We start from the raw sequence: 19,753 nt of genomic DNA on the forward strand, positions 1-19,753 counted from the left end.
CTCAAGATCCATAAACTGACCTTGCAGTAGGCAACAGTGCATGGGAGTTGTCAGCCCATGAAACAGGAAAGGAACTCCTCTGGGATGCTCTTTTTTCCATCTTTACTAATCACAGCAGGTACCATACCTTTTGGAAAATAAGATTTTAAGTATATATGTCACTGGTGAGAGTGAACCTCTAAGTTTTTACGTGTATGCCTAGTGCCTTATGCACTTTCCCAACCAGCTGCTCTAAAACCAAATTCAGTGGATGGGATAATGCTGCCATTGGATGGATATTTGGGATATTTGCTGCTGAAGACACCGGGCTTTACAAAAGCAATGCTTTGTGTCAGCATGTCTTGCTGTCTTGCATACAATACTGGAAGCAATGTAATCCTGATAGCACTGTACCTCAGTCTTTGCAGTGTGAATTTTCCACAGATTTCTGTGCTTCTGCCACCACATTCTTTCCAATACCCAAGACAGCTCCTTCAAAGCTAATTCCGGTGTCAGTGTGATCTCCTCTAGTGTGATGGTTGAGTCTGAGGGGACAGCTAAATAAATCTCCCACTGTGAGCTTTCATTGAAGAAATTCTTTCTCTCAGATTTGGATAGTTTATCCCTGGAGCATGCTATCATTCATGGATGGGCTGAAAATTAACAGGATTCAGAGGCTCAGTGACTTCCCAAATGTCAGTCTTTCACATCCAGCAGCTATTGGGCTGAGATGAACCTGCGGCTTTTCCTTTGAGGGGAGAACCTCTTTGCATGTCCTTGTGAATCTCCCTTTCTTCTTTATGCCCATAATCATTTAGTAGATGAACTGTGGAGCAAATCCATCACGAGGTGGGATCTGTTGCACAGGCTAGAAACAGCCTTTTATTCTCTGTGTGTTTGGTAAAGTAGTTGTAGCTATCTGTTCAAGCAAGTTTTAGATATGCTGTAATTATGTCACTTATTGCACTGTGGAGAGTTTTAACGCAAGAAAAATTAAAGTCTCTTTCAACTGTTGCAAGGAAGGCCCAGTTAGTGTTTCTCTCGGTGGCCTGCAAGTGGTTCCCATGGTGAGGCATGCCTTGGTGACAAGGCAGGAGGGTGTTACAGGTGAGCAGCCTGTATCCCAAGCACAACAGCCCTGTGAGACACACACTGGTTCTGGGGGCCACTGTAGTGTTGCTCCCATCATGGTCCTGGGAAGAGACGCGCTGTACCAAGGCACCTGAGCAGCTGCAGGCAGAGGTGGCTCGCGGTAGCCGGGTGGATAAGCAGAGACATTCCTGCAGAGCTGGTGACAGCAGGAGAGGCAAAAGGGATAGTCCAGCACGGTGAAGAAAGGGCTGGACTCCAACAAGGTTCAAAATATTAATGTCAAGTTCAGCCACATCTCAGACAGGATACACTGTGACTGTGTAGTGTTTGTGAAAAAACCAGCAGAAAAACTAATGGCTGTGGCCATCAGAAAGCTAAATGCTTTTTGCACAAAATGCTTGGGCCCATTAGAAAAAATGATGGCATTTTCTTTAAGACTTCTTATGTTCTTTTGCAAACAAAACAGGTTGTACTAAATAAACTCTGGTTCTGGAGTTTTACTTCCTTATTGTCAAAGTTGATGAGATTTTCAACTAACTTTCTGGTCAGAAAGAATATTAATAGCCTTGTTGTGTGAGGATTTTCCTTAGCATAGTTTCAGAAAGGTGCAAACATATTCATCAGAAGTGATTATTTGTTTAATTATGCCAAAAAATGCTGGTAAGCTTTTGAATTTTTTAATTTAGTCCAGTGCAATTGTTTTCATTATTTTCATAACTCCAGATATAATCAACTGTAATATTTCAAACATATGTTTCCATTTTATTTTATGTTGGCAAAGCCTTTGATTGCAGTCCCCAGTGCTTACCTTAACTACACCTCATAGAGGCTGTAAATACACCTCTCCTCAGCTGCATTGCAGCTAGAGACAGCGTCTGGCAGCAGCCTAGGATGGGCAAATGACCTCAAAATCCTGAGGGCCTATAGCAGCGGTGTTCCACATTATTGATAGTAGCAGAGATATTGACAGTCTGTGCTTGGAAGGAAAATAGGAGTTTGATATGACATATTGTGTGTCTCAGCAAGACTCATAAATAATTTTGACAAGTTTTTGTATGCATGGGAAAGTCCTTGATTCAGCCTCCCATAAAAATAAACTTCTATTATGGAATGTATTTGTCAAGTGGCTGTGTGATGGATGGAGCTGCGTTTACCCCTTGGCAGTTCGATGAGTTTTAGATGCACAGCTTACCAGAGAGGATTTACGGGCAGTACAGAAATAATTATTCAGTATGAAATACATAATTCCTGTACCTGGATTTTCATTTTTTATTATATTTTGTTTCTGTTGCATTTCTGGTCTTTAAGACAAAAGGCCTTACCATTTTACTTGGAGCTGTTGAATGCCTGTAGTTTTTTGTTTGGAGAAACTAATTCCTTTCCCAAACTTGGCTTGTATTTTGTTAATTGAATGTAAGCTTTTAGCAAATTAGGCAAAACCAGACAAGTTTGCATCTGAAAATTTTTACTTTTACCAATAAACACTCTATTGAAAGGATTTCTTAAGCTTCTGGTGGGGAAAAAATTAACAAATCATATTAAATTTAGATTCTTATGATAGCTATTGCTCATATTGCTCTTATTGTCTTTTTTTATTTTCCTTTTTTTTTTTTTTTTTTTTTTTTTTTGAACCAGGCAGTATGCTCACATGAAGAGGTCACGCTTTTCTGACACTAAACCCAGAGCACAAGGCACATTTGTTCCATGCTTCCTTAAGGTTGCTCCCTCAACTCTTTTTCCCCCTCTTTTTTTTTTTTTTTTTTTCACAGTAGTCTTGCTTTTCTGTCAAGGCTGACTTCATACCTCCTCTTACCTCTGTCATTTCTGCCTGTTCATTACTCACTCCTTTCACCTGTTCTGTTTTTACTCATTTAATTTTTTTTTAGACTTTCTCCCTTTTTTTTCCTATTCCTGTCCTCCTAATTGGATGTTCTTCCTCCTGTTAATAGTTTCTCCAGCCTTTCTCCTTTACTTCCTTCCTACTCCTCCAGTCCATTTCTACTTACCTTTTTTCCTCTTTGTTCTCACCATTATCTCACATTCTAGCTTGCTTTTACACAAAGTTACTTTATGACTTTCTTTACTTTTTCAGTCCCTTCCCTCTCTATTACTTACCACTCCTAATAGTCATATTTTCTTCCCAGTTTACAACTTCTGACCATGACCTTCTGATAGATACAGTTGTTCTGTCTTCCCAAAATGTTTTCCCTGTTTGAGACTTCCCAAAGTTGTGAAATGGCACCTTTTTAGTCTTTACACGACTATCTGGCTTTGGATAGTTCCCGTATCTATGGTTGAGGAATCACACTGTCCTAACTTGCTAGGAAGAACAGTGTAGTCCTGAACGTGTTAACAAGGCTTACCATTGTAAAAGACTCAAAAGAGTACTAATTTTTAAAATAACTTTCAGCATATAGTATAGCATATCATGGATCAGGCTAAGAGATCCCACTCATTACAGGCAGGAATTACTGTGAACAGAGCATTTCTAAAGAAATAGCAAACTTTTTAAATGTAGAATATTTATTTTAAGACTTCATGCCATTTACTATAGCTTGTAGATATGGCAAATTAGAATTTCTGTTCTTCATTTAAACACATTCTGAGATAGTGTAGAGCAATTTGAATGTAAAAAAATGTGCCTGCTCAAACAGTCTGTGGAAATAAGACAGTATGTTAATCCTTGCAGTCAGCACCTGGATTCTAAAAATTGGTCACAATTAGAGCTGTGCTAGTCTCAGGCATACAGGCACCTGGCTGGGCTGCTCACACACATCTCACATGCTTGGATTTGAGCTGCCCTCCAAGCTGCCACTGACTCTCCAGGAGGGTGTGGCGTTCAGTGCCTCCTCTGGCCTGTCTGACTCAGGTGGACCTTTCAAATAGCCTTCAGCATCTCAGATATCACCAGTGGGCAGCTGAGCTCCTTCATTTCTGTTTGTTCAGTGTGCAAAATAATGTTACATATTTCTTCTAATACATTAGAATTTAGCTTAAGTTAGGAGCAGGGATTCAGCAGCAATCTTGTTTGGACTGTGTTTACAAAGCTTTGTAGAACAATTGAATAGCAGGTACCTGCAAACAGTTGCATCCTCTGACTATCTGCCATTCTCCCATACATGCAATAGCATGTGGGGCATCCTGTGATTTTGACTTTTTACCTTCTATTGGAAATTGTCCACAAAAAGCCTACTTTTAATATTTATTTCTAAATCCTGTACATTAGTGGACAGTATCTGCCTGGCGTGACTGAATTGCTGCTATTGCTGATCTAGATAACACATGTAAACAGGAGGAAGGACTTGGTCTGCTACAGTTAATTATGCCACTGCAAAAATCTGGCAGAGGGGAAAGCCAGACAGTTGTGAATTAATTGGCAGTCATGGATTCGTGTTTATGCTGTCTTGACTCCCGTAGGTCAGGGCATTCCATGCTCAAGAGCTGGGAGCTAGAGCAGTAAGTGTTCCTCATTTTCCTGCCATCTCTACTGGGAAGAACATCTACTGAGTGGAAGGGAAATTTTCTCTGTTAGATTGGGACCATAAGTGATAGAATCCCCTTTTTCCTTAAAATGTCATCCCATAAGGGTATCTTAAATAGTTGCCAGGTTTACTGAGATATCACTGTTTGGTCCATGATAGCTGAAGGTCTGTCTGTACTTCCTTTATAAACTTCCTTAATAGGGAAGAATTAATGACCTAGCTATTACAAGTATTTTTGGCCTAAATCTTACTTATGAAATCATCATCTAGATGTAAAAATATTTATAGAATGCTTTTAAATATATTTTTCTGCAACCAATTTCCCTGGAATTTTGATGCTAAAAGAGGAAAAGTAATATTTTGTAGTTGTACTTGCTTTTCTTTCTCTGAATGTCATGGAAAGAGGTGAAGGATGGGGAGGACAGGTAACTGTAAATCTGTAAATGATTATGTAAATATGCACTTAAGGGTTGTTTTTTTGCTTTAATTTGGGGAGTTGAGGGACAGGCTGCTGCCTGTTAAGTATTTGTCAATGTCTTTTATGAATATCCCTTCCTTCTTCCCCAAACTGCTGCTTCATTCACAAACTATTTTAACAAAATTTTATTAATCTTTCTCATAGAGCTCTGTATAAGCAGTGTTGTATTAACATGAAGCTTTCTAATAAGTATCAAGCAATTTCTCAATGTGCAGTTCTGTGTCAGAGATTTCTATTACTAATATCTTCAGGCAACTTCATTTCAATCCATGTTGTGCTTCAAGGATCTGTCGAAGTGCACTTCAATGCATCTGAAAACATCCTCAAAATAGAACAACATGGATTCAAATTGAGGGGCCTGGAAGCAAACCAGAGGGGACAATAACAGCTTAGTAAAAGTCTTATTTTTCTCTAGTCTCACTTTCTTTTTTATACCACCATTAAACATAGGAAATTGAACAACAATTAAATACAGTGGCTTGCTGTAGCAGTGTGGCAATCTCCCTGGAAGAAATAGCATTCACAAATCTGAAGCATAAACTGATGGCTGTTTCTGAACCTATGTGGCTGTCCTCCTCTGGTACTCAGATTTCAAAGGGTGAAACTGGAAGTGCTCTTGCTGATTTTTAAGCCCTCTATCTGCACATGCAAATCCCCCCTTTTTTTAAATTCAGCAAAATTAATGGGTTTTGGTGTATTAAATGCAGATGCAGGATAGGAGTTTCTCAGCAGTGTACCTTTTACAAGCTAGCTTTCAGTTTTCATGTACTCCTTGTCTTACAAGGATATACAAAAGAATAAAAAGCTGCTTACTTTCTCTTTTTTCATGCAAAATGTAAGATGAGTAACAGGGATGGTTACTTCAAAGAATCATTTTAAGTGATTTTCTATTAGAAAATAAAAGTTTTAGAGGACAATAAAAATATTCTTGTCAAAAACGGAACAAAAATGTTTTCTGTGGAACTTACTTGTGTTATTAGATACAATTTAAAAGTAATATCTTTGAAAGTATGTTTATGGCATTTGACTTGGAATTTATGGCCAAAATTCTGTGCATGAATGTACTATTGCTTTGCTGGGTGCCCTCACAAACAGTTTTGAGGTACCCTCACAAACAGTTTTGTAGATAAAAGATGATCAGGGTTCAAGCCTGGGATCATTCTGTAGGCATGGGGGCTGCATTATTTCCCTAAACCTGAGGAGATTTCTAGTTAGTTTGTGTATGTCAGAGGGAAAGTTCTGAAAATAAACTATTAGTGTAATTGATAACATGATATCTGGCTCAATTTCAAGAGAACTTGAAAGAGAACTTGAGGGAACTGATAATGTAATCACCACAGTGAGCCATCAATACCCAGTGATTTTAGTTATTTATCACGTACATATGTATAACAGTTTAACAGTTTCTGTAATTTAAGGATATAATGTGATCAGAGTAGCTGTTTCCCTTGTGACCAAAGTACATGAATAAAAAGGGGAGTGCACTATTTATTAACATGTACTCAAGACAGATATCCATTTCGTTTTAGTGAGTAGGTCTGTTTAAAAGAGGCAGGAGAGCAGGCTAGTTATTAATAGAATAAAGTCCAATCACATATAGAAAATTGATTTAAAAACTTGTTAATATTTTATTACTTCTTCTGTATTTTTGGCCAGATTTACCTAATGGAAAGTTCCTTAAGACTGTTTGGCTATTCCAGTGGCATGTAGTTAAACAGCCCCTGAATAATGCTGGTGTGTAAGAGGAGCCCTCACTTTGGAGAGTACCCACATACTCTAAGTTGTGCTGTCTTTCAGTCAGTCTAGGAGCAAGGCAAAGAACACTTTCCTCCCCATTCATCAGGGTGCAACCCTAAATACTGCATTTTAAATTAAAGAAGTAGATGACTGATGCTTTATTTTTTTCTGTCTTAAATACAGCAAAAGAAGTAGAGAGGATATGGCCTGCTTTGTTCATGAATATTTTCAAGTCATGAGTGGAACTGAAGGTGCTAATATCTTCAGTAGGTAAAAACTTCGAGCAATTTTTTTCAGATGTACCTAGGAAATCTGCTTCTAAGTAGTGTAAAATACAGTGTACTGAAATTTTCACTTCAGGCCAAAAGTTATGCCTTGGAGGTTTATTTTAAGTAGAGTAGGCTTTGCCAGTATCAACTGAAGAGATTTACTAGTGGAGGTGGTTTGTGAGTGATTCCATACAGTGAAGTGTCTAACTGGAAGAACTAGAACCTAAATTAGATACTACTTAGCCACGTTCACTAAAGAAAGATTTAAAACCCATTTTAGATCTGGTGGGTGTATGTTAGGTATTCATATGGACATATAGATGTTTAGAAGTCCCTTTTTATTCAAGATCAAATTTGGCTCTGCTAGCTGCAGTTTAGAGGTAGGAAAAGTCATGAAAAATATTCAGTTGTTCCTGACTAAGAGGGGAAATAAAGTAATTTCATAAAGCTATGATTTTGTTATAAACCAGAACCTAAAGCCTGAGTGACAGTTCAAAAGATTTTATTGTTGTGTGAAGCTTGCCCCTAACCATCCCAAAATCAGAACATGGACTCCACAGCCCAACTTTGCCTGAAGAGATACTGTCTTGAATTTGTGGATTCCAAGTGTTTCATTGCCTTTTGTATTTTTCCGTTGTCCTTCAGCCAAGCTCAACAAGGCCAAACTTGACTTTCTTAACATCATGTCTGAGGTAAAAATCTAGAAAATCACCACAAAGAAGAAGGAAGTTGACTCAAGAAACTTCATGTACTTACTCTAGACCTCAGACAAAAGAGAAGAAAAACCCCCATAAAGTCATTCTTTGCCCTGAAGCTGGATTTATTCAAGTATAATGCACTTTCATGTTATCATTGGTAAACTTTGAAAAACAAGAATTGCAAAAGCTGACATCATTCAGTTTACAACGTAAGCTTTGGCTGTTGCTTGGGTCCATAGTTTAGTCATATGCATGTAAATTTTGGCAAACTTCACATCCTTAAGGATTTTTTCCAGTTAAGGCATGAAGATAAAGAAAAAAAAATCAGAAGTTACAGACATGAGTTGTAGAATATTATGAGTTGGAAGAGATCCACAAGGATCAACAAGTCCATCTCTTAAGAGAAATCAGCATGTATGAGATCTGAAGGTGATCAGAAATCAAGTCCTGAGGCAAATGGAACTGAGGAGAGTAAATGAATTTTAACAACTGTTAATACTGACTGTAAGTGACCCTTTTCAAAGCCATGTTTCTTTAGGGTGGTTTTGAGCAAGCCACACGATGAACTGCATTCTGATGCTGAATTGAGTCTTAGTCATCCCAAGTTTCTCTCTTGATTTGAACAAGACAAAGTCAGAACCCCACTGGTTGTGAATATCATAATTTCCCATTGTGAAATTTGATTATTGATGAATGAAATGTGAAGTCTTCATTGCACAATATTTTATTATGGGGATTTTTTTTTCTCAGTTCCCACCTATGGGAACTGTATGTATGGGAACTGTTCAAAATATTAATATTTTGAACATTTTTTTTTCCTTTTTGTGCCATGATTTCTTCTATTTTATGCTTTTCAGAAAGCATCTGTTGTTTGTTTAGTTGAGACTATGTGTTGTAAAATTACCTCATTGATTGGTTTTTTCTAGTGCAATTTTTTAAAATTCTAATGTTTAAATAGGTGCTAATGTTTTTGCTTTGAAAGTCTCCATGTTTACTGCCACAATAAGGATAAAAGTAACTTTATAATCTCATTGTTTTCTATCTGTGGGAAAATTTCTTTTGCACATCTTTTTTGATGCATTTCCCATGTGTTGGTCCTCATTTTGTGCATTTTCTAATCTGCAATAGTCCAAATTCCCTTTCAATCCTACATTATAGTAGGATAGTATATGATGGTGATCAAATATGAACATGGTTACAGGTATTGTGTTACAGGAAGGGCATTCTTTTTGTAAGCGTCATGGTGGGCATTTATGATATTTCAACAAAACAAAATTTTATGCAAAAAATTTTGCTTAATTAACGACTTTAGAACTTCATTAGTTTGGCTGTGGAGTCTACAGAGAGGTGAATTTCAGTCATTTAGCTCTGTTTTCTAATCTTTCTTCACAGTCTCAAATATGTGTGTATTTTTAACAGTACATAGTATATACATGCAAATTTCCAACATCCTGCTGCATCTGAATTGCATTTTGATTTTAGTTTCGTTCTTTTAATAATGATGGTTTTCTACTCTTTTGATTTCACATAATGAAAAGATAGCTGGCATGAATTTTATCAGACTTTCCAAAGAACATCACCAGACAGGGGCCAGTCATGGAAAATCACAGACAGCATGAAGAAAAATTAGAAAATGAAAACAGGTTATAACTGAAACCAGACTATCAAACTTCTTGACAAACAGACACTAGGTTATAGTACAGCAGTTTATGCAGGAGCCAAATGGCAAGAAAACCTTTTTATGCTATGTTATGGGACATACCTTCACAAGCCAAACAGAATTATCCTGTAAAATAGAGTTTGGATAGTCAGATTTCAGTCTTCTCTTAAGCTATGTGTGAGCTTTTCTAACCTGCAAAGTAGCTATTTTTTAAAAGCAATTTTTAAAAAAAGGGTGGCGCTACACAAAGGTAGTCTGTTTTTAATCAGCAGTGGTGCTCTCAGACAGAGTATCCTAGAAAGCATGGATTTGCAGAGATCCCTGCTACCTAAATAGAAGGTAATCACGAAAGCGGAAAAATGGAAAGAACTCCATAGAGTCCTTCAAATGCACTGGAGTTCATGCATCCCATTTCTTATCTGTTTCATCCCTTTTTTGAAACTCCTCTCTACAATTCATCTCATGTTTCTCTTTTTCTTTACTTCGCTTTCTACTGAAGTATCAGAATTATCTCCTCACTGTATGGTGAATTTGATTGCTTGTGTTTATTTAATCTCTCCTTTCTCCACCGTCTCTGTTTTTTCTCCTTACTCTTCATGATTATATAATGTACAGTGTGCAGTTAAATAGGTGTAAAACTAATTTAAAGTGAGTGAAGTGCACCTGTGTTCTAGGATTAGCTCTAGTGCACCTAGATACGGTTCCCTGTAACTAGATGAATTGAGATCTAAAGCTTTCTGATAAAAACAAAACCGTAGCAAGAGACCAATCCTTTGAGTATTAAAGAAAAAAAATTAAATTCAGCCCGAGCATTTTTTCTCATATTGCATTTCTTGTAGTCCCTTATACCTCTTTCCTTCAAGAAAAATATTGGTTTTCAGATTCAAATTTTTATTTCATCTCTTTTTTTCTCATTTTCTCCCCTTTTCCTTTCCCTCTTTCTTTACAAGCAAGTCCAGAGAGGAAGCTTGACTAGTAGCTCATATATTTTATGCCTTTGCCTGTGACTTTGTTCTTTGGGTACCAAAGCAAGTTGTTCAGTACAATATTAGATTGGTAGAATCTGGTTTTAAAGTGGAACAACCCAAGAATTTTTTCCTTTACAAGCAGGTATTTTTTTTTTCTTGTGCAGCATTTTTTCCAAGTGCACAAAATTGGAGTATATAAATTTATTAAGTTTTGTTAATATTCTCAGTAGTTACCAAGAAAATTGCTAGACATAGTTTTGTATTTGTTTTCTTTGCTTCTCCTTGACTGATTTTAGTTTAAGTTTCCAAAACTTTAATGATTATTTGTTCACCTCTTCTAATAGTAGGAAGTCAAACTCACAGCTGAAACAGTAATTTTCACCTCTTATGTGCAAAAAAATTCTTTCCCTCTAAAATACATAAACTTGAGACTGATTCAGAACCCTGAATCTGAAGCTCTTAAATTTCCAGGACTTGGAATTCGTACCTACATCCAAAGTTCAGAAATGACACCTATTTCCATTAGATGGTAAAATCAGGAAGGAAAAAATATTCTATTTCAACATTCTCTGATTGCATATTTCAGTCCCTATTCTGTGTCTGTAACTAATCCTAGATCAAAAGTTTTGAATAATTTACATGTAAACATGAACAGGAAAATATTGCTTCGGCACTCTTTCAGCCATTTATTCCAGCCATCTTTTCAATAAGTAATAAGTTTTAAAAATATTAAAAATGGTTATCTGGTAGTTCCAGCCACACATCCTTCCCAAAATTCATTTCAGTCCAGCTGGTAATCATGAGCTGAGTTTTGATTTATTTTAGGACTTTGTTATTCTATTTTACCTATTGATGGAATGAAGAAAGGGGAGGTTACATGACATAAGCAGTGACCATGGAACTAGTAGCTGTCAGAGCTAAGAACTCCTTGAGCTCCTTTCTTTTTTCTCTTGCACAAAGCAAGGCTGCAAAGGTTTGGCATCATAACTGATGGAAGTGACTGCTTTTGCTTTTTTTACTTTATTTTTCCTCAATCCAGATTGTAATGTAAGTGGCATATAATAGTTGTTTTTTATATTCATGTTCAGATTCATTGTGGTCTTTCAAATGGTGTTCACATGAATCCGTGAAAGAGCAAAACACCATGGACTTTTAAAATAGAAATATTAGTCAATAAATAGTGTAGCTGAAAAATCAATAATAAAATGTAGGTGGCTTTTACTGCTAATTTAATTAAGTCTGTATCATGTGTAAAATTGCATATAGACACATAGGTAGAGCTGCTTACCCATATTGAAATGTAACTCTCATATACCATTTGAAAACGAGCTGACACGAAACTTGCTATAAAAAATGAAATATTCTAAGATATCCAATATATCTGTGAATAAATGAGATGTGCAGAAATAAAAAGGGAAAAAACAACTTCAAGTTGTCTAAAGAATTGCATGAAGATAATAGAGAGTTTTTGGGTTTTTTCCTTATTGATTATTCCCAGAACTTAAGGTTTCACAGTTAGATTGACAACTGAGTTATTTGCCCATACCTAGTGACTGACAATAGATAATGGAAAGGCTTTTACCATGATATAACAGCAGAGAATAATTTCTAATTTACTACTATAGTTCTCATCAAAAGTACCCCAGCAAAAACAGTAGATTTATCACTTCAATTACTGGAATTTCACATTTAGTTTAAAGAGACATGTTTCTATAATGTGACAGGCTTTACAGATTCTGAACTTCTTCAGACATTTCAGCTATCAGAGTAATCAGGAAAAGATATAAATGAAAGCAATTGTTTTAGTTTTATAACTTTCAGTGCTGTCTACTGGCAAGAAACGAAACAGGCCATAAACTGATGGTCTTTGCCAAGTCTATAAAAGGGAAAAAAAAGACATTTCATATCAGTCTTTCTTACTTTTTTTTAAACCAACTGCCTGATACTGGATGAGAATAATGTTAAAATAGTATTCAATTAATATCTACAAATTAACTTTTATGTCTATATTTTTAAACTAGCCATCTAGTGATAATAAAATGTTGTTTACCTCAAAATATATTGAGTATATTTTTAATACATTTATTCATATCGCTTCTGTCCAGCTTGCATGCCTCAAGCTATGAGAGGGAACAAAAAGATTAAAAAAAGACTAACATAAAAAACAGTCAACAATCATAGGCTTCTTTACTCTAAAAAAGGCCATGTGAATGATTTTAAAACTGATTTAAAATATTCTAACGAGTATTGTTTTCTACTTTTGGGGAAGATGGGTTTTTCACTGCTTTTTTTAAGGAGCATATCTTTAATTTTTATAATTTGCCCCCCATTTGGTTGTTCTCAGGTTGGGAAATAGGAAGTGCTTCATATAACTGGGGATGCTGGGGTATTTCTTAAGCCGAGATTTGAATACCCTCAATGTGTCCCAGCCTCGTGTCAGGGAATATCTGGTCACAGATATGCTCCCATGTGCATCTTTTCTTTTGCTTTCTAGAGTGCCCTGATTTCTTGTTCAAAGACAACCTTTGCTTGTAGACTGATGGGGAATTCTGGATTCTCCCCAGAGTGGGTCCCAGGTCAGAGGACTGAGGAACAAAATGCTCATGTGAGGGTTTCTGTCATAGTACCCTCCAATCAGTCAGGTTAAATGCAGTAAACAAATCTTAGTGGAATATTGTGCTGTACTTTCCATTTTATGGCAAGATAAATCAGTGCACCACGGGACATCTGATCTGATTCTAGGTTCACTTCAGGAGATTTGGATCTGTGTCTAGAGAAACAGCCTTTATCCTGACATTATGCTTATACAGACAGGCATACCAGTTCTCCCCGAAATTTCCCTTTTGCAGACAGCCCTTGGCAATCCCTCCCATTTCTCATCAAATAAAAGGCATTGAAGCAAGCTTTTATGAAGGATCCCTACCAAAGAAAGTTGGCACATTTTCATGTGGAATTCCTAGTCCCTCTGCAAAGAGTCATTTCTCTCTTAAATACCATCTTACTCAGAGGTGTTCCTGCCGTCTCCTCTCAGACCAGAGAGCAGGAGGGTAGGACTGGGAATCAAAGGCACATGGCTTGAGTGCACGCTGCAGAAGACTCGCACTGGTGTGCCATGTCAGGTGTGCTCTGCTGTGTTACCCACACAAAGGTGCTAGAAGAGCAAAGCACTGTAATAAAATCTCAGCAACTAGAGAAAGCAGTAGGGATTTTCCCACAGCTGTTGCAGAATTCATAAATAAGTTCACACAGTTACGATATTTGGTATAAATGAAATGCCATCACACATGGTGCCTCTGATGGTCTGATGATTGCTAGGGTGCAGCTCGTATCGCAGAGCATGCATTTACTGGCAAAAGGGGAGATTATCTATTCTATCATATGTGAAAGGGATCTTACTTGGGATTTGCTGTAGTAGAGCAGTGTAGTAGTTAAGCCAGCTCTACAGTTTTATTGCCTGTTACAGCCGAATTTTCAAGAAATGCTGTGATTTAGATCACAGAAAGGAAGAATCTAAGTGCTATATATGGTGTCAAATGTGCATAAGTGATTGAGCACATCTGTTTATGAGGTACAATACTTGAGTGATAATGTTTATGAGGAGTGCTATTAGGGTGAATAACATAGCTGCTGGTTAAATGCCTGTTTGGATTGTTTTTATAACCACTGAGTTAAAGTAGATCTGAATAGATTGGTCACATACTCCAGATTTGTTTGTTTGTTTGTTTACTCTTACAGAGACCAGGGAAGAAGTTTTAATTAGTTCTTTGCCAATGAAATTCTAGCCTCCCAACATTAAGAACAAAGTAAGGGACTGTAAAATCCCAAGATGGCAGCCCCAAATGAACCTGCAGCTCACCATTGGTTTATATATATTTTTCCTTCCAAAACTGAAGGTAGCAGTATTTTGCCACATGATTAGCATTTTATTTATAATATTCATTAAGTAGTATTTCCGACAGCTTAGTAGCAGTAATGCTAAGCCTAAGTTAAATTTAGGATAAGCGTTTTCTTAAGAATTTTTTTTCAAATAATTTCATCTCACATTCATGTAGAATGGCAGATGTTTGCAAATCTTGGTGTAAAATTGATTGAAATATTTTAAGAAAACTGAAATAATGTCAGTGGCAAAATTTATTTTACCAAGTGCAGATGTAAGACATCAAGTTCTCAGACTGATGGCAGAATTAACAAAAAACACCATCTGGTTCAATAATTATCTGAGAATACCCATATTCTTGGATTTGTTTTAATACCACTTAGTTCCCAGCTTTATTTTATCAGTGTTTGCACACCAATGAGACTAGATTGTGCAAAATGAAGACTACTTCCATCTGATCATTTTTAAAAAACAACGTGTTTTTGCATGAATAATGAATCTTTGAATTGTTACTAAACAAGCAAATTATTTGCGTATGTGTCACATCGGTTATCAAGTTTGCACATGTGACAGCTTCAACAGCCGTCACATAAAATGCATAGAGCTTGTAACCATATGTTTTTGCTTGACAAAAAGCTAAAACTCAAGATCCATTTTCAATATGGGATGCACAAATTAACACTTTAAAATGCTCCACAAATTTGGCAAAATATGCAGAAATAGCACGTTTCTAGATATTAACTGATATCTTTGGATTCGACCTTAAGGTATTCAATCATTTTGATTAAAAGACTGATTTCTCATAAAACCGCAGTCTGTTGGAGGCGCAAAGCCAATGACATTTGAGCATTCATATATTTTCATAAACTTTGAACAATGTCAGTGAGACACCTCTTCAATCTTGGCCACACAACAGCAGGGTATTCAATCTTTCTTTAGCTTAAGACAGAAAATTTGAATATCAGCATAGGGTTATTAATGTGACAGTTCACATGGTGTGTACCATGTTGATTCTTAAAAAGCAGATCTGTGGAATGTACAGAGCACTCTGCTTTCCGCTTTTGCTCTTAAAAATCCAACAGAAAGCCTTAAAATGCATTTTTACAGCTTGATCGTTACCATTTTTAGTAGTAAAACATGAAGAAAATTTACTACACTTTTACACCTTGAAAGTCACTAGTATAATTTCTGTGATTATATCATCTGTTGTGTTTAATATTAAAGATGTACAACAGATCTCATCATGTATTATTTAATTCTTTTTGTTTGCAAAAAATGGCATTAGCAAGTGACTAAGCAGCCATGCAGTTAAATATTTAGTTGCTCCACCTCCCCCTTTTTCTTGGCTGACTTAGTGTCTGTCAAAATTTTTAGCAATCCAAATAAATAAATAGACATCCCTCCCCATGCTTATTTCTTTAAATTCAGATTTTTGAGTAATGTAATGTTGTTCAATGTAAGCATGTCATTTTACGTTACATCATGTTGTAGGTCAGATGCAATGTAACTTTTTATGATGCATTGTAAATGACAAAACATGCTGCAATATGTGATATATATTGGTACATGCCCCTGATAACATCGCTTTTTCTTTAGAGTGTTGTCGCCTGAGCAGCTTGGGAGAAACCAGATGGGCTGTGAGGGGAAGATGAGCAATTCTGTCTTGCCCAAACTGCTAATGTGACAACACACTGTTAAGACAGGAGACAGCGAGGTGCATGTGTTAATATAATACAAGGCACCCACAGATGTCCCAAAGTTTTCATTTAAAAAGCCCTGTTAAACAAACAAACAAAACCCAGAATCTCATCCTATTTCAGTGACAGTGGGAAGATCTGCTATTACTGTTGCACAAGGTAGGGTAGAAGTCAAATAGGTTTTAGATCTGTGGTGCGTGCTGGTAAATACTTGCTACTCTTGTACAGGAAGAAACAAGGAATGTATCTTGCAATTCAGCATTTCAGTTGCTTCATCAATTGTAAATTTACTGTAATAGTTGAATATTTCTATAAGATCTTCTGTCTTAAAGGATGTTGAAATCTGTTAAATTTTCCATCACATCCAAAAGGCTTCACTCCCCATTGAAAACCAGCCATTAGCTGAGGTGAAACTTGCAGGATTTCAACACAGAGCAACATTATGTGACTAACTATATGACTGTATTTCAGTTTAACTGCAGGGGAAACACAGGCAAGTGTTATATACTTAAAAATACTGGAATTTTTTCAGGACATTCTTACTTACAGAAAATGTGCTACAGGAATCTACCACTAGTGTCTCACTGCACAGCATTTCCATCTGCGTGGTGCCCCATAGTGACAGCAACAAATGCAGTAAAAGTTCAATATTCTTAATGTCTTGAAATGTCCTTGTTAGGACTTCAGGTGAATAAAAGGGTTTTCTTCTATAGTGGTGTGGCAATGTGTAAGCTGTTCAACATTATGCTTTCGCTATCATTAGTTTACTCTCATTTTGTTTTTAGACTGCGAGGCCTTTCAGTGGATTACTTCCCTCAGTTCCTGTGTTCGTACAGGGCCTGGCACAATACCTCTAAGAACAACTACAGCGTGAAATTTGTATATAAAAACTACTAATTCTGTTTAATTCCATACAGGGCTATCACTTCATTGAAAACTCAGAAGCAAAAGCAGCATGAAGTGGCTCATCACTAACTTTTCTGTGCAGTAGAGTTTACTTTAAACAAAGAATTCTTCTAGCTCATCTCCACCAGTTTCCAAGCATACTAAGACTGTAATGTTATACCTGCAGAGCAATTTGTGGTGCTGATTTAGGTGGCATTACCCATCCATGTGTTTGGATGTGTGTGTATTTCTCAATTGATTACATACTCTTCTCTTTTTGTGAGGTTGGATGCACTGATTTTTTCACAAATAGCGGAGTTGCACACAGGCATCTAAATTGCAAGCAGTAAACTACATCCAGAGGCCTATAAAAAAAGCAATGCAGTATCTTAGAAAATGTGTATTTTGAGGGGTGTGGTTGTGTAACTTCTTTCACAAAAGTCAAATTTTGTTTACAATTTGGTTTTGGTCTTGTTCCGTATATTTGGGACACTTTGCTTTATCTGTGCCTTCTCCTGCCTATGCAGTAAGTCAAGTTGTTCTCTGAAGTCTTTTTGAGAGTTTTGTTTGCATTCTTGTTTCTTCAAAAGTAGAAAAGTGAAAGCATAGGAGGAAAAAAAGGGAGCAGTAGAAAATCATTTGACGTAATGGTTAAAAATGCCTGAACTTGAAGAAGAAAGACTCCTATTTTGTGCGTTTGGGGTCTTCACTGAAGCCTTCTAGCAGTGAAGGGTTTTCTTTCTTTTCCCCAGAACTTGTAATGAGAATGTTGCTATATAATGAAAGAATCTACAGGACAAAATCTTTCCTGTTTTAACACAGATACCATGTCACTGGCTCTCTTTTACTTGTGCAGTTGTGATGAAAGCTATATGAATGGCTGAGCTGTTCCAAAAGGCAGTATTTTCATTCTGAGTAGAGAATAGCTGTGGGAAAGACTAAGAGCTTCTTGATGCTGCTGCTTCTTCTTCTGCTAACTTTTCTTCCTTATTCAGCTGCAGTAGAAATTGGGTGGGAATTGATAATCCTTTAGGAATGTAGCTTTTGACACTTATCTGGTGGATGATAATTAATGCATTCCAAGAGGATTATCATAGTGGACTGTAGTTATAAAAGAGTGACATTCCATTTACGTGGAGTGAAACTTTAATATATGGCTGTCTCTACGTATTTTTAGGAGAAATCTTCAACCTTTCAGCTCCAGACAATGTAACTCCACCCAGTCCAGCTGTAATGAGCAACTATAGGCACAGGCAGTTTTCACCAGTATGTTACCATGTCTTAAAAGCACAGAAAATCCCAAAATGTTATTGTTAACACAGCATGTATGCAACTGTTTCTGAGATATTCAGGATGAAGCATTTTGTTTGTTGACTTGAAGAGGACTAATGTTTGCAAAGATTTTGAAATACAGGATGAAGGCTGGGTGCAATGGGATTAAGACAGTTCTTTGATTTTTTGTAAGCAGCATTTTTTATTATAAACTTTACTGTAGTATTGCAGTCGAACGAAATTTTCATAGACAAGTTGTTCAGAACTGAGGTATCTTTAAAAACTTGGAAATTGCTATATCCGTTCAATAATAAAATTTATATTTCTGAGATTTATGGCAGTGCTTTTGGGCAAGGTTAGCTGGTCTACATTACTATCTTTTGTGAGAGCAAAGCGGACCATTTTCCTGAAACCGGTGGAGACTTGGGACTGACTTGCCCATCCCACCATTATATGGGACAGGAGTCTGTCCTCCTACATGGGTCATGGGAATGTTTTGGCTCAGTTGAAGTGGACAGTTTCCTTATGGTATTGATTACTGGGAGTGCAAAGTTTCCTGTAGTATTAGGAGATGAATGGGTTTTGCATCTATTTAAAATACAGGATATTGATGAGATTGATATCTATATATTACCACCTTTAGTTTCCAAGTGTTACAGAACACAGTATGACAGCATCAAAAAGGCTATCACTGATTGTATTATACATTACTGTATAATCTAGGTAATTTTATAACATTAGAGCAGTAGCCTGCTATGATTCAACTGCAGGAAAAATTGTCAATATATATTTGAGTATGCCTTTGCATTTCTTCTTTTATTCTCCTAAGTTAATCTTAGGGAGGAAGTGTTATTAGCCACCAGCCATTTGTCAGGATGGGCTTTGTTTTCAGTTTCACTGTACTGACTTCTGCATTGCATTGCAGATGCTATATGGATGCTAACAGGCTTGCTGTGCTAATCGGTAGCAGCATTCTGTCTCTCTCTCTAGCAAAAAAACCTCCTTTCTGATATTTCATTAGTGTGTTTGATATGTTCCGTATTAGAGTTTATGGTCCGGTTTTATGTTTAACTACCTTTTTGGCATGAACTGCTGCCAATCTGCAAAAAAGAGTATTTTTCAGTAAAAAAAAATAAATCAAAGATGTCAGGCAATTCTCAGAACTACAAGAATTGTTTCAGAATCAAAGTATTCTGTAAGGTGCTCAAGTTGAGGTCATACTCCTCCAATACATACTGACGCACAGTAAAGATTACATAAATGTTAAATAAGAATACCATCTCAAAAAAATCCATTTCCTTTATGTAGAAAACAAATTTGTGTCATAGAGTTATAGATGTAGGAAATGGAAATAATTTATAGGGTCCCCTAGTCAAACCCACATGAGATACAAGATTACTGAATAAAACAAGTTTTACAGTGCTCTGTCCCATCTTTGATGTGATAAGCAAAGACCCATTTAAATTGAAATTTTAAACAGCTTCAAGAAGAAAGAAAACCTCAACATTTCTAAAAGAATGTAAACTCAACATTATAAGGATAAACATCCTTTTAAAATATATTGATTAAAAATATGTCCTAACATTGGAGTTGATGCAGGGAAGAAGCTATATTTCAATCACTAAAAGCCCAATGGCTTAGCACCTTGCCAGGATCCTG

At 36.5% G+C, this 19,753-nt stretch overlaps 1 protein-coding gene across 4 annotated transcripts in view; it reads left to right on the forward strand.

Moving 5' to 3' along the window:
* ZNF407 (zinc finger protein 407) overlaps nt 1-19,753 on the forward strand; it is a 338,979-nt gene that overhangs the window by 288,954 nt on the left and 30,272 nt on the right. Inside the window, exon 9 of one of the 4 annotated variants that reach the window (XM_068193765.1) lies at nt 14,099-14,243. The exons of the other annotated variants lie outside the window; for them this stretch is intronic. Coding sequence (XP_068049866.1) covers nt 14,099-14,145 — 47 coding nt within the window. The 3' untranslated portion in view covers nt 14,146-14,243. Of the gene's footprint in view, nt 1-14,098; nt 14,244-19,753 lie in introns of those variants that run through there. 4 annotated transcript variants of the gene reach the window in all.

The sequence above is a fragment of the Anomalospiza imberbis genome, chromosome 1 (genome assembly GCF_031753505.1).
Source record: "Anomalospiza imberbis isolate Cuckoo-Finch-1a 21T00152 chromosome 1, ASM3175350v1, whole genome shotgun sequence".
NCBI classification, from domain to species: Eukaryota; Metazoa; Chordata; class Aves; order Passeriformes; family Viduidae; genus Anomalospiza; species Anomalospiza imberbis.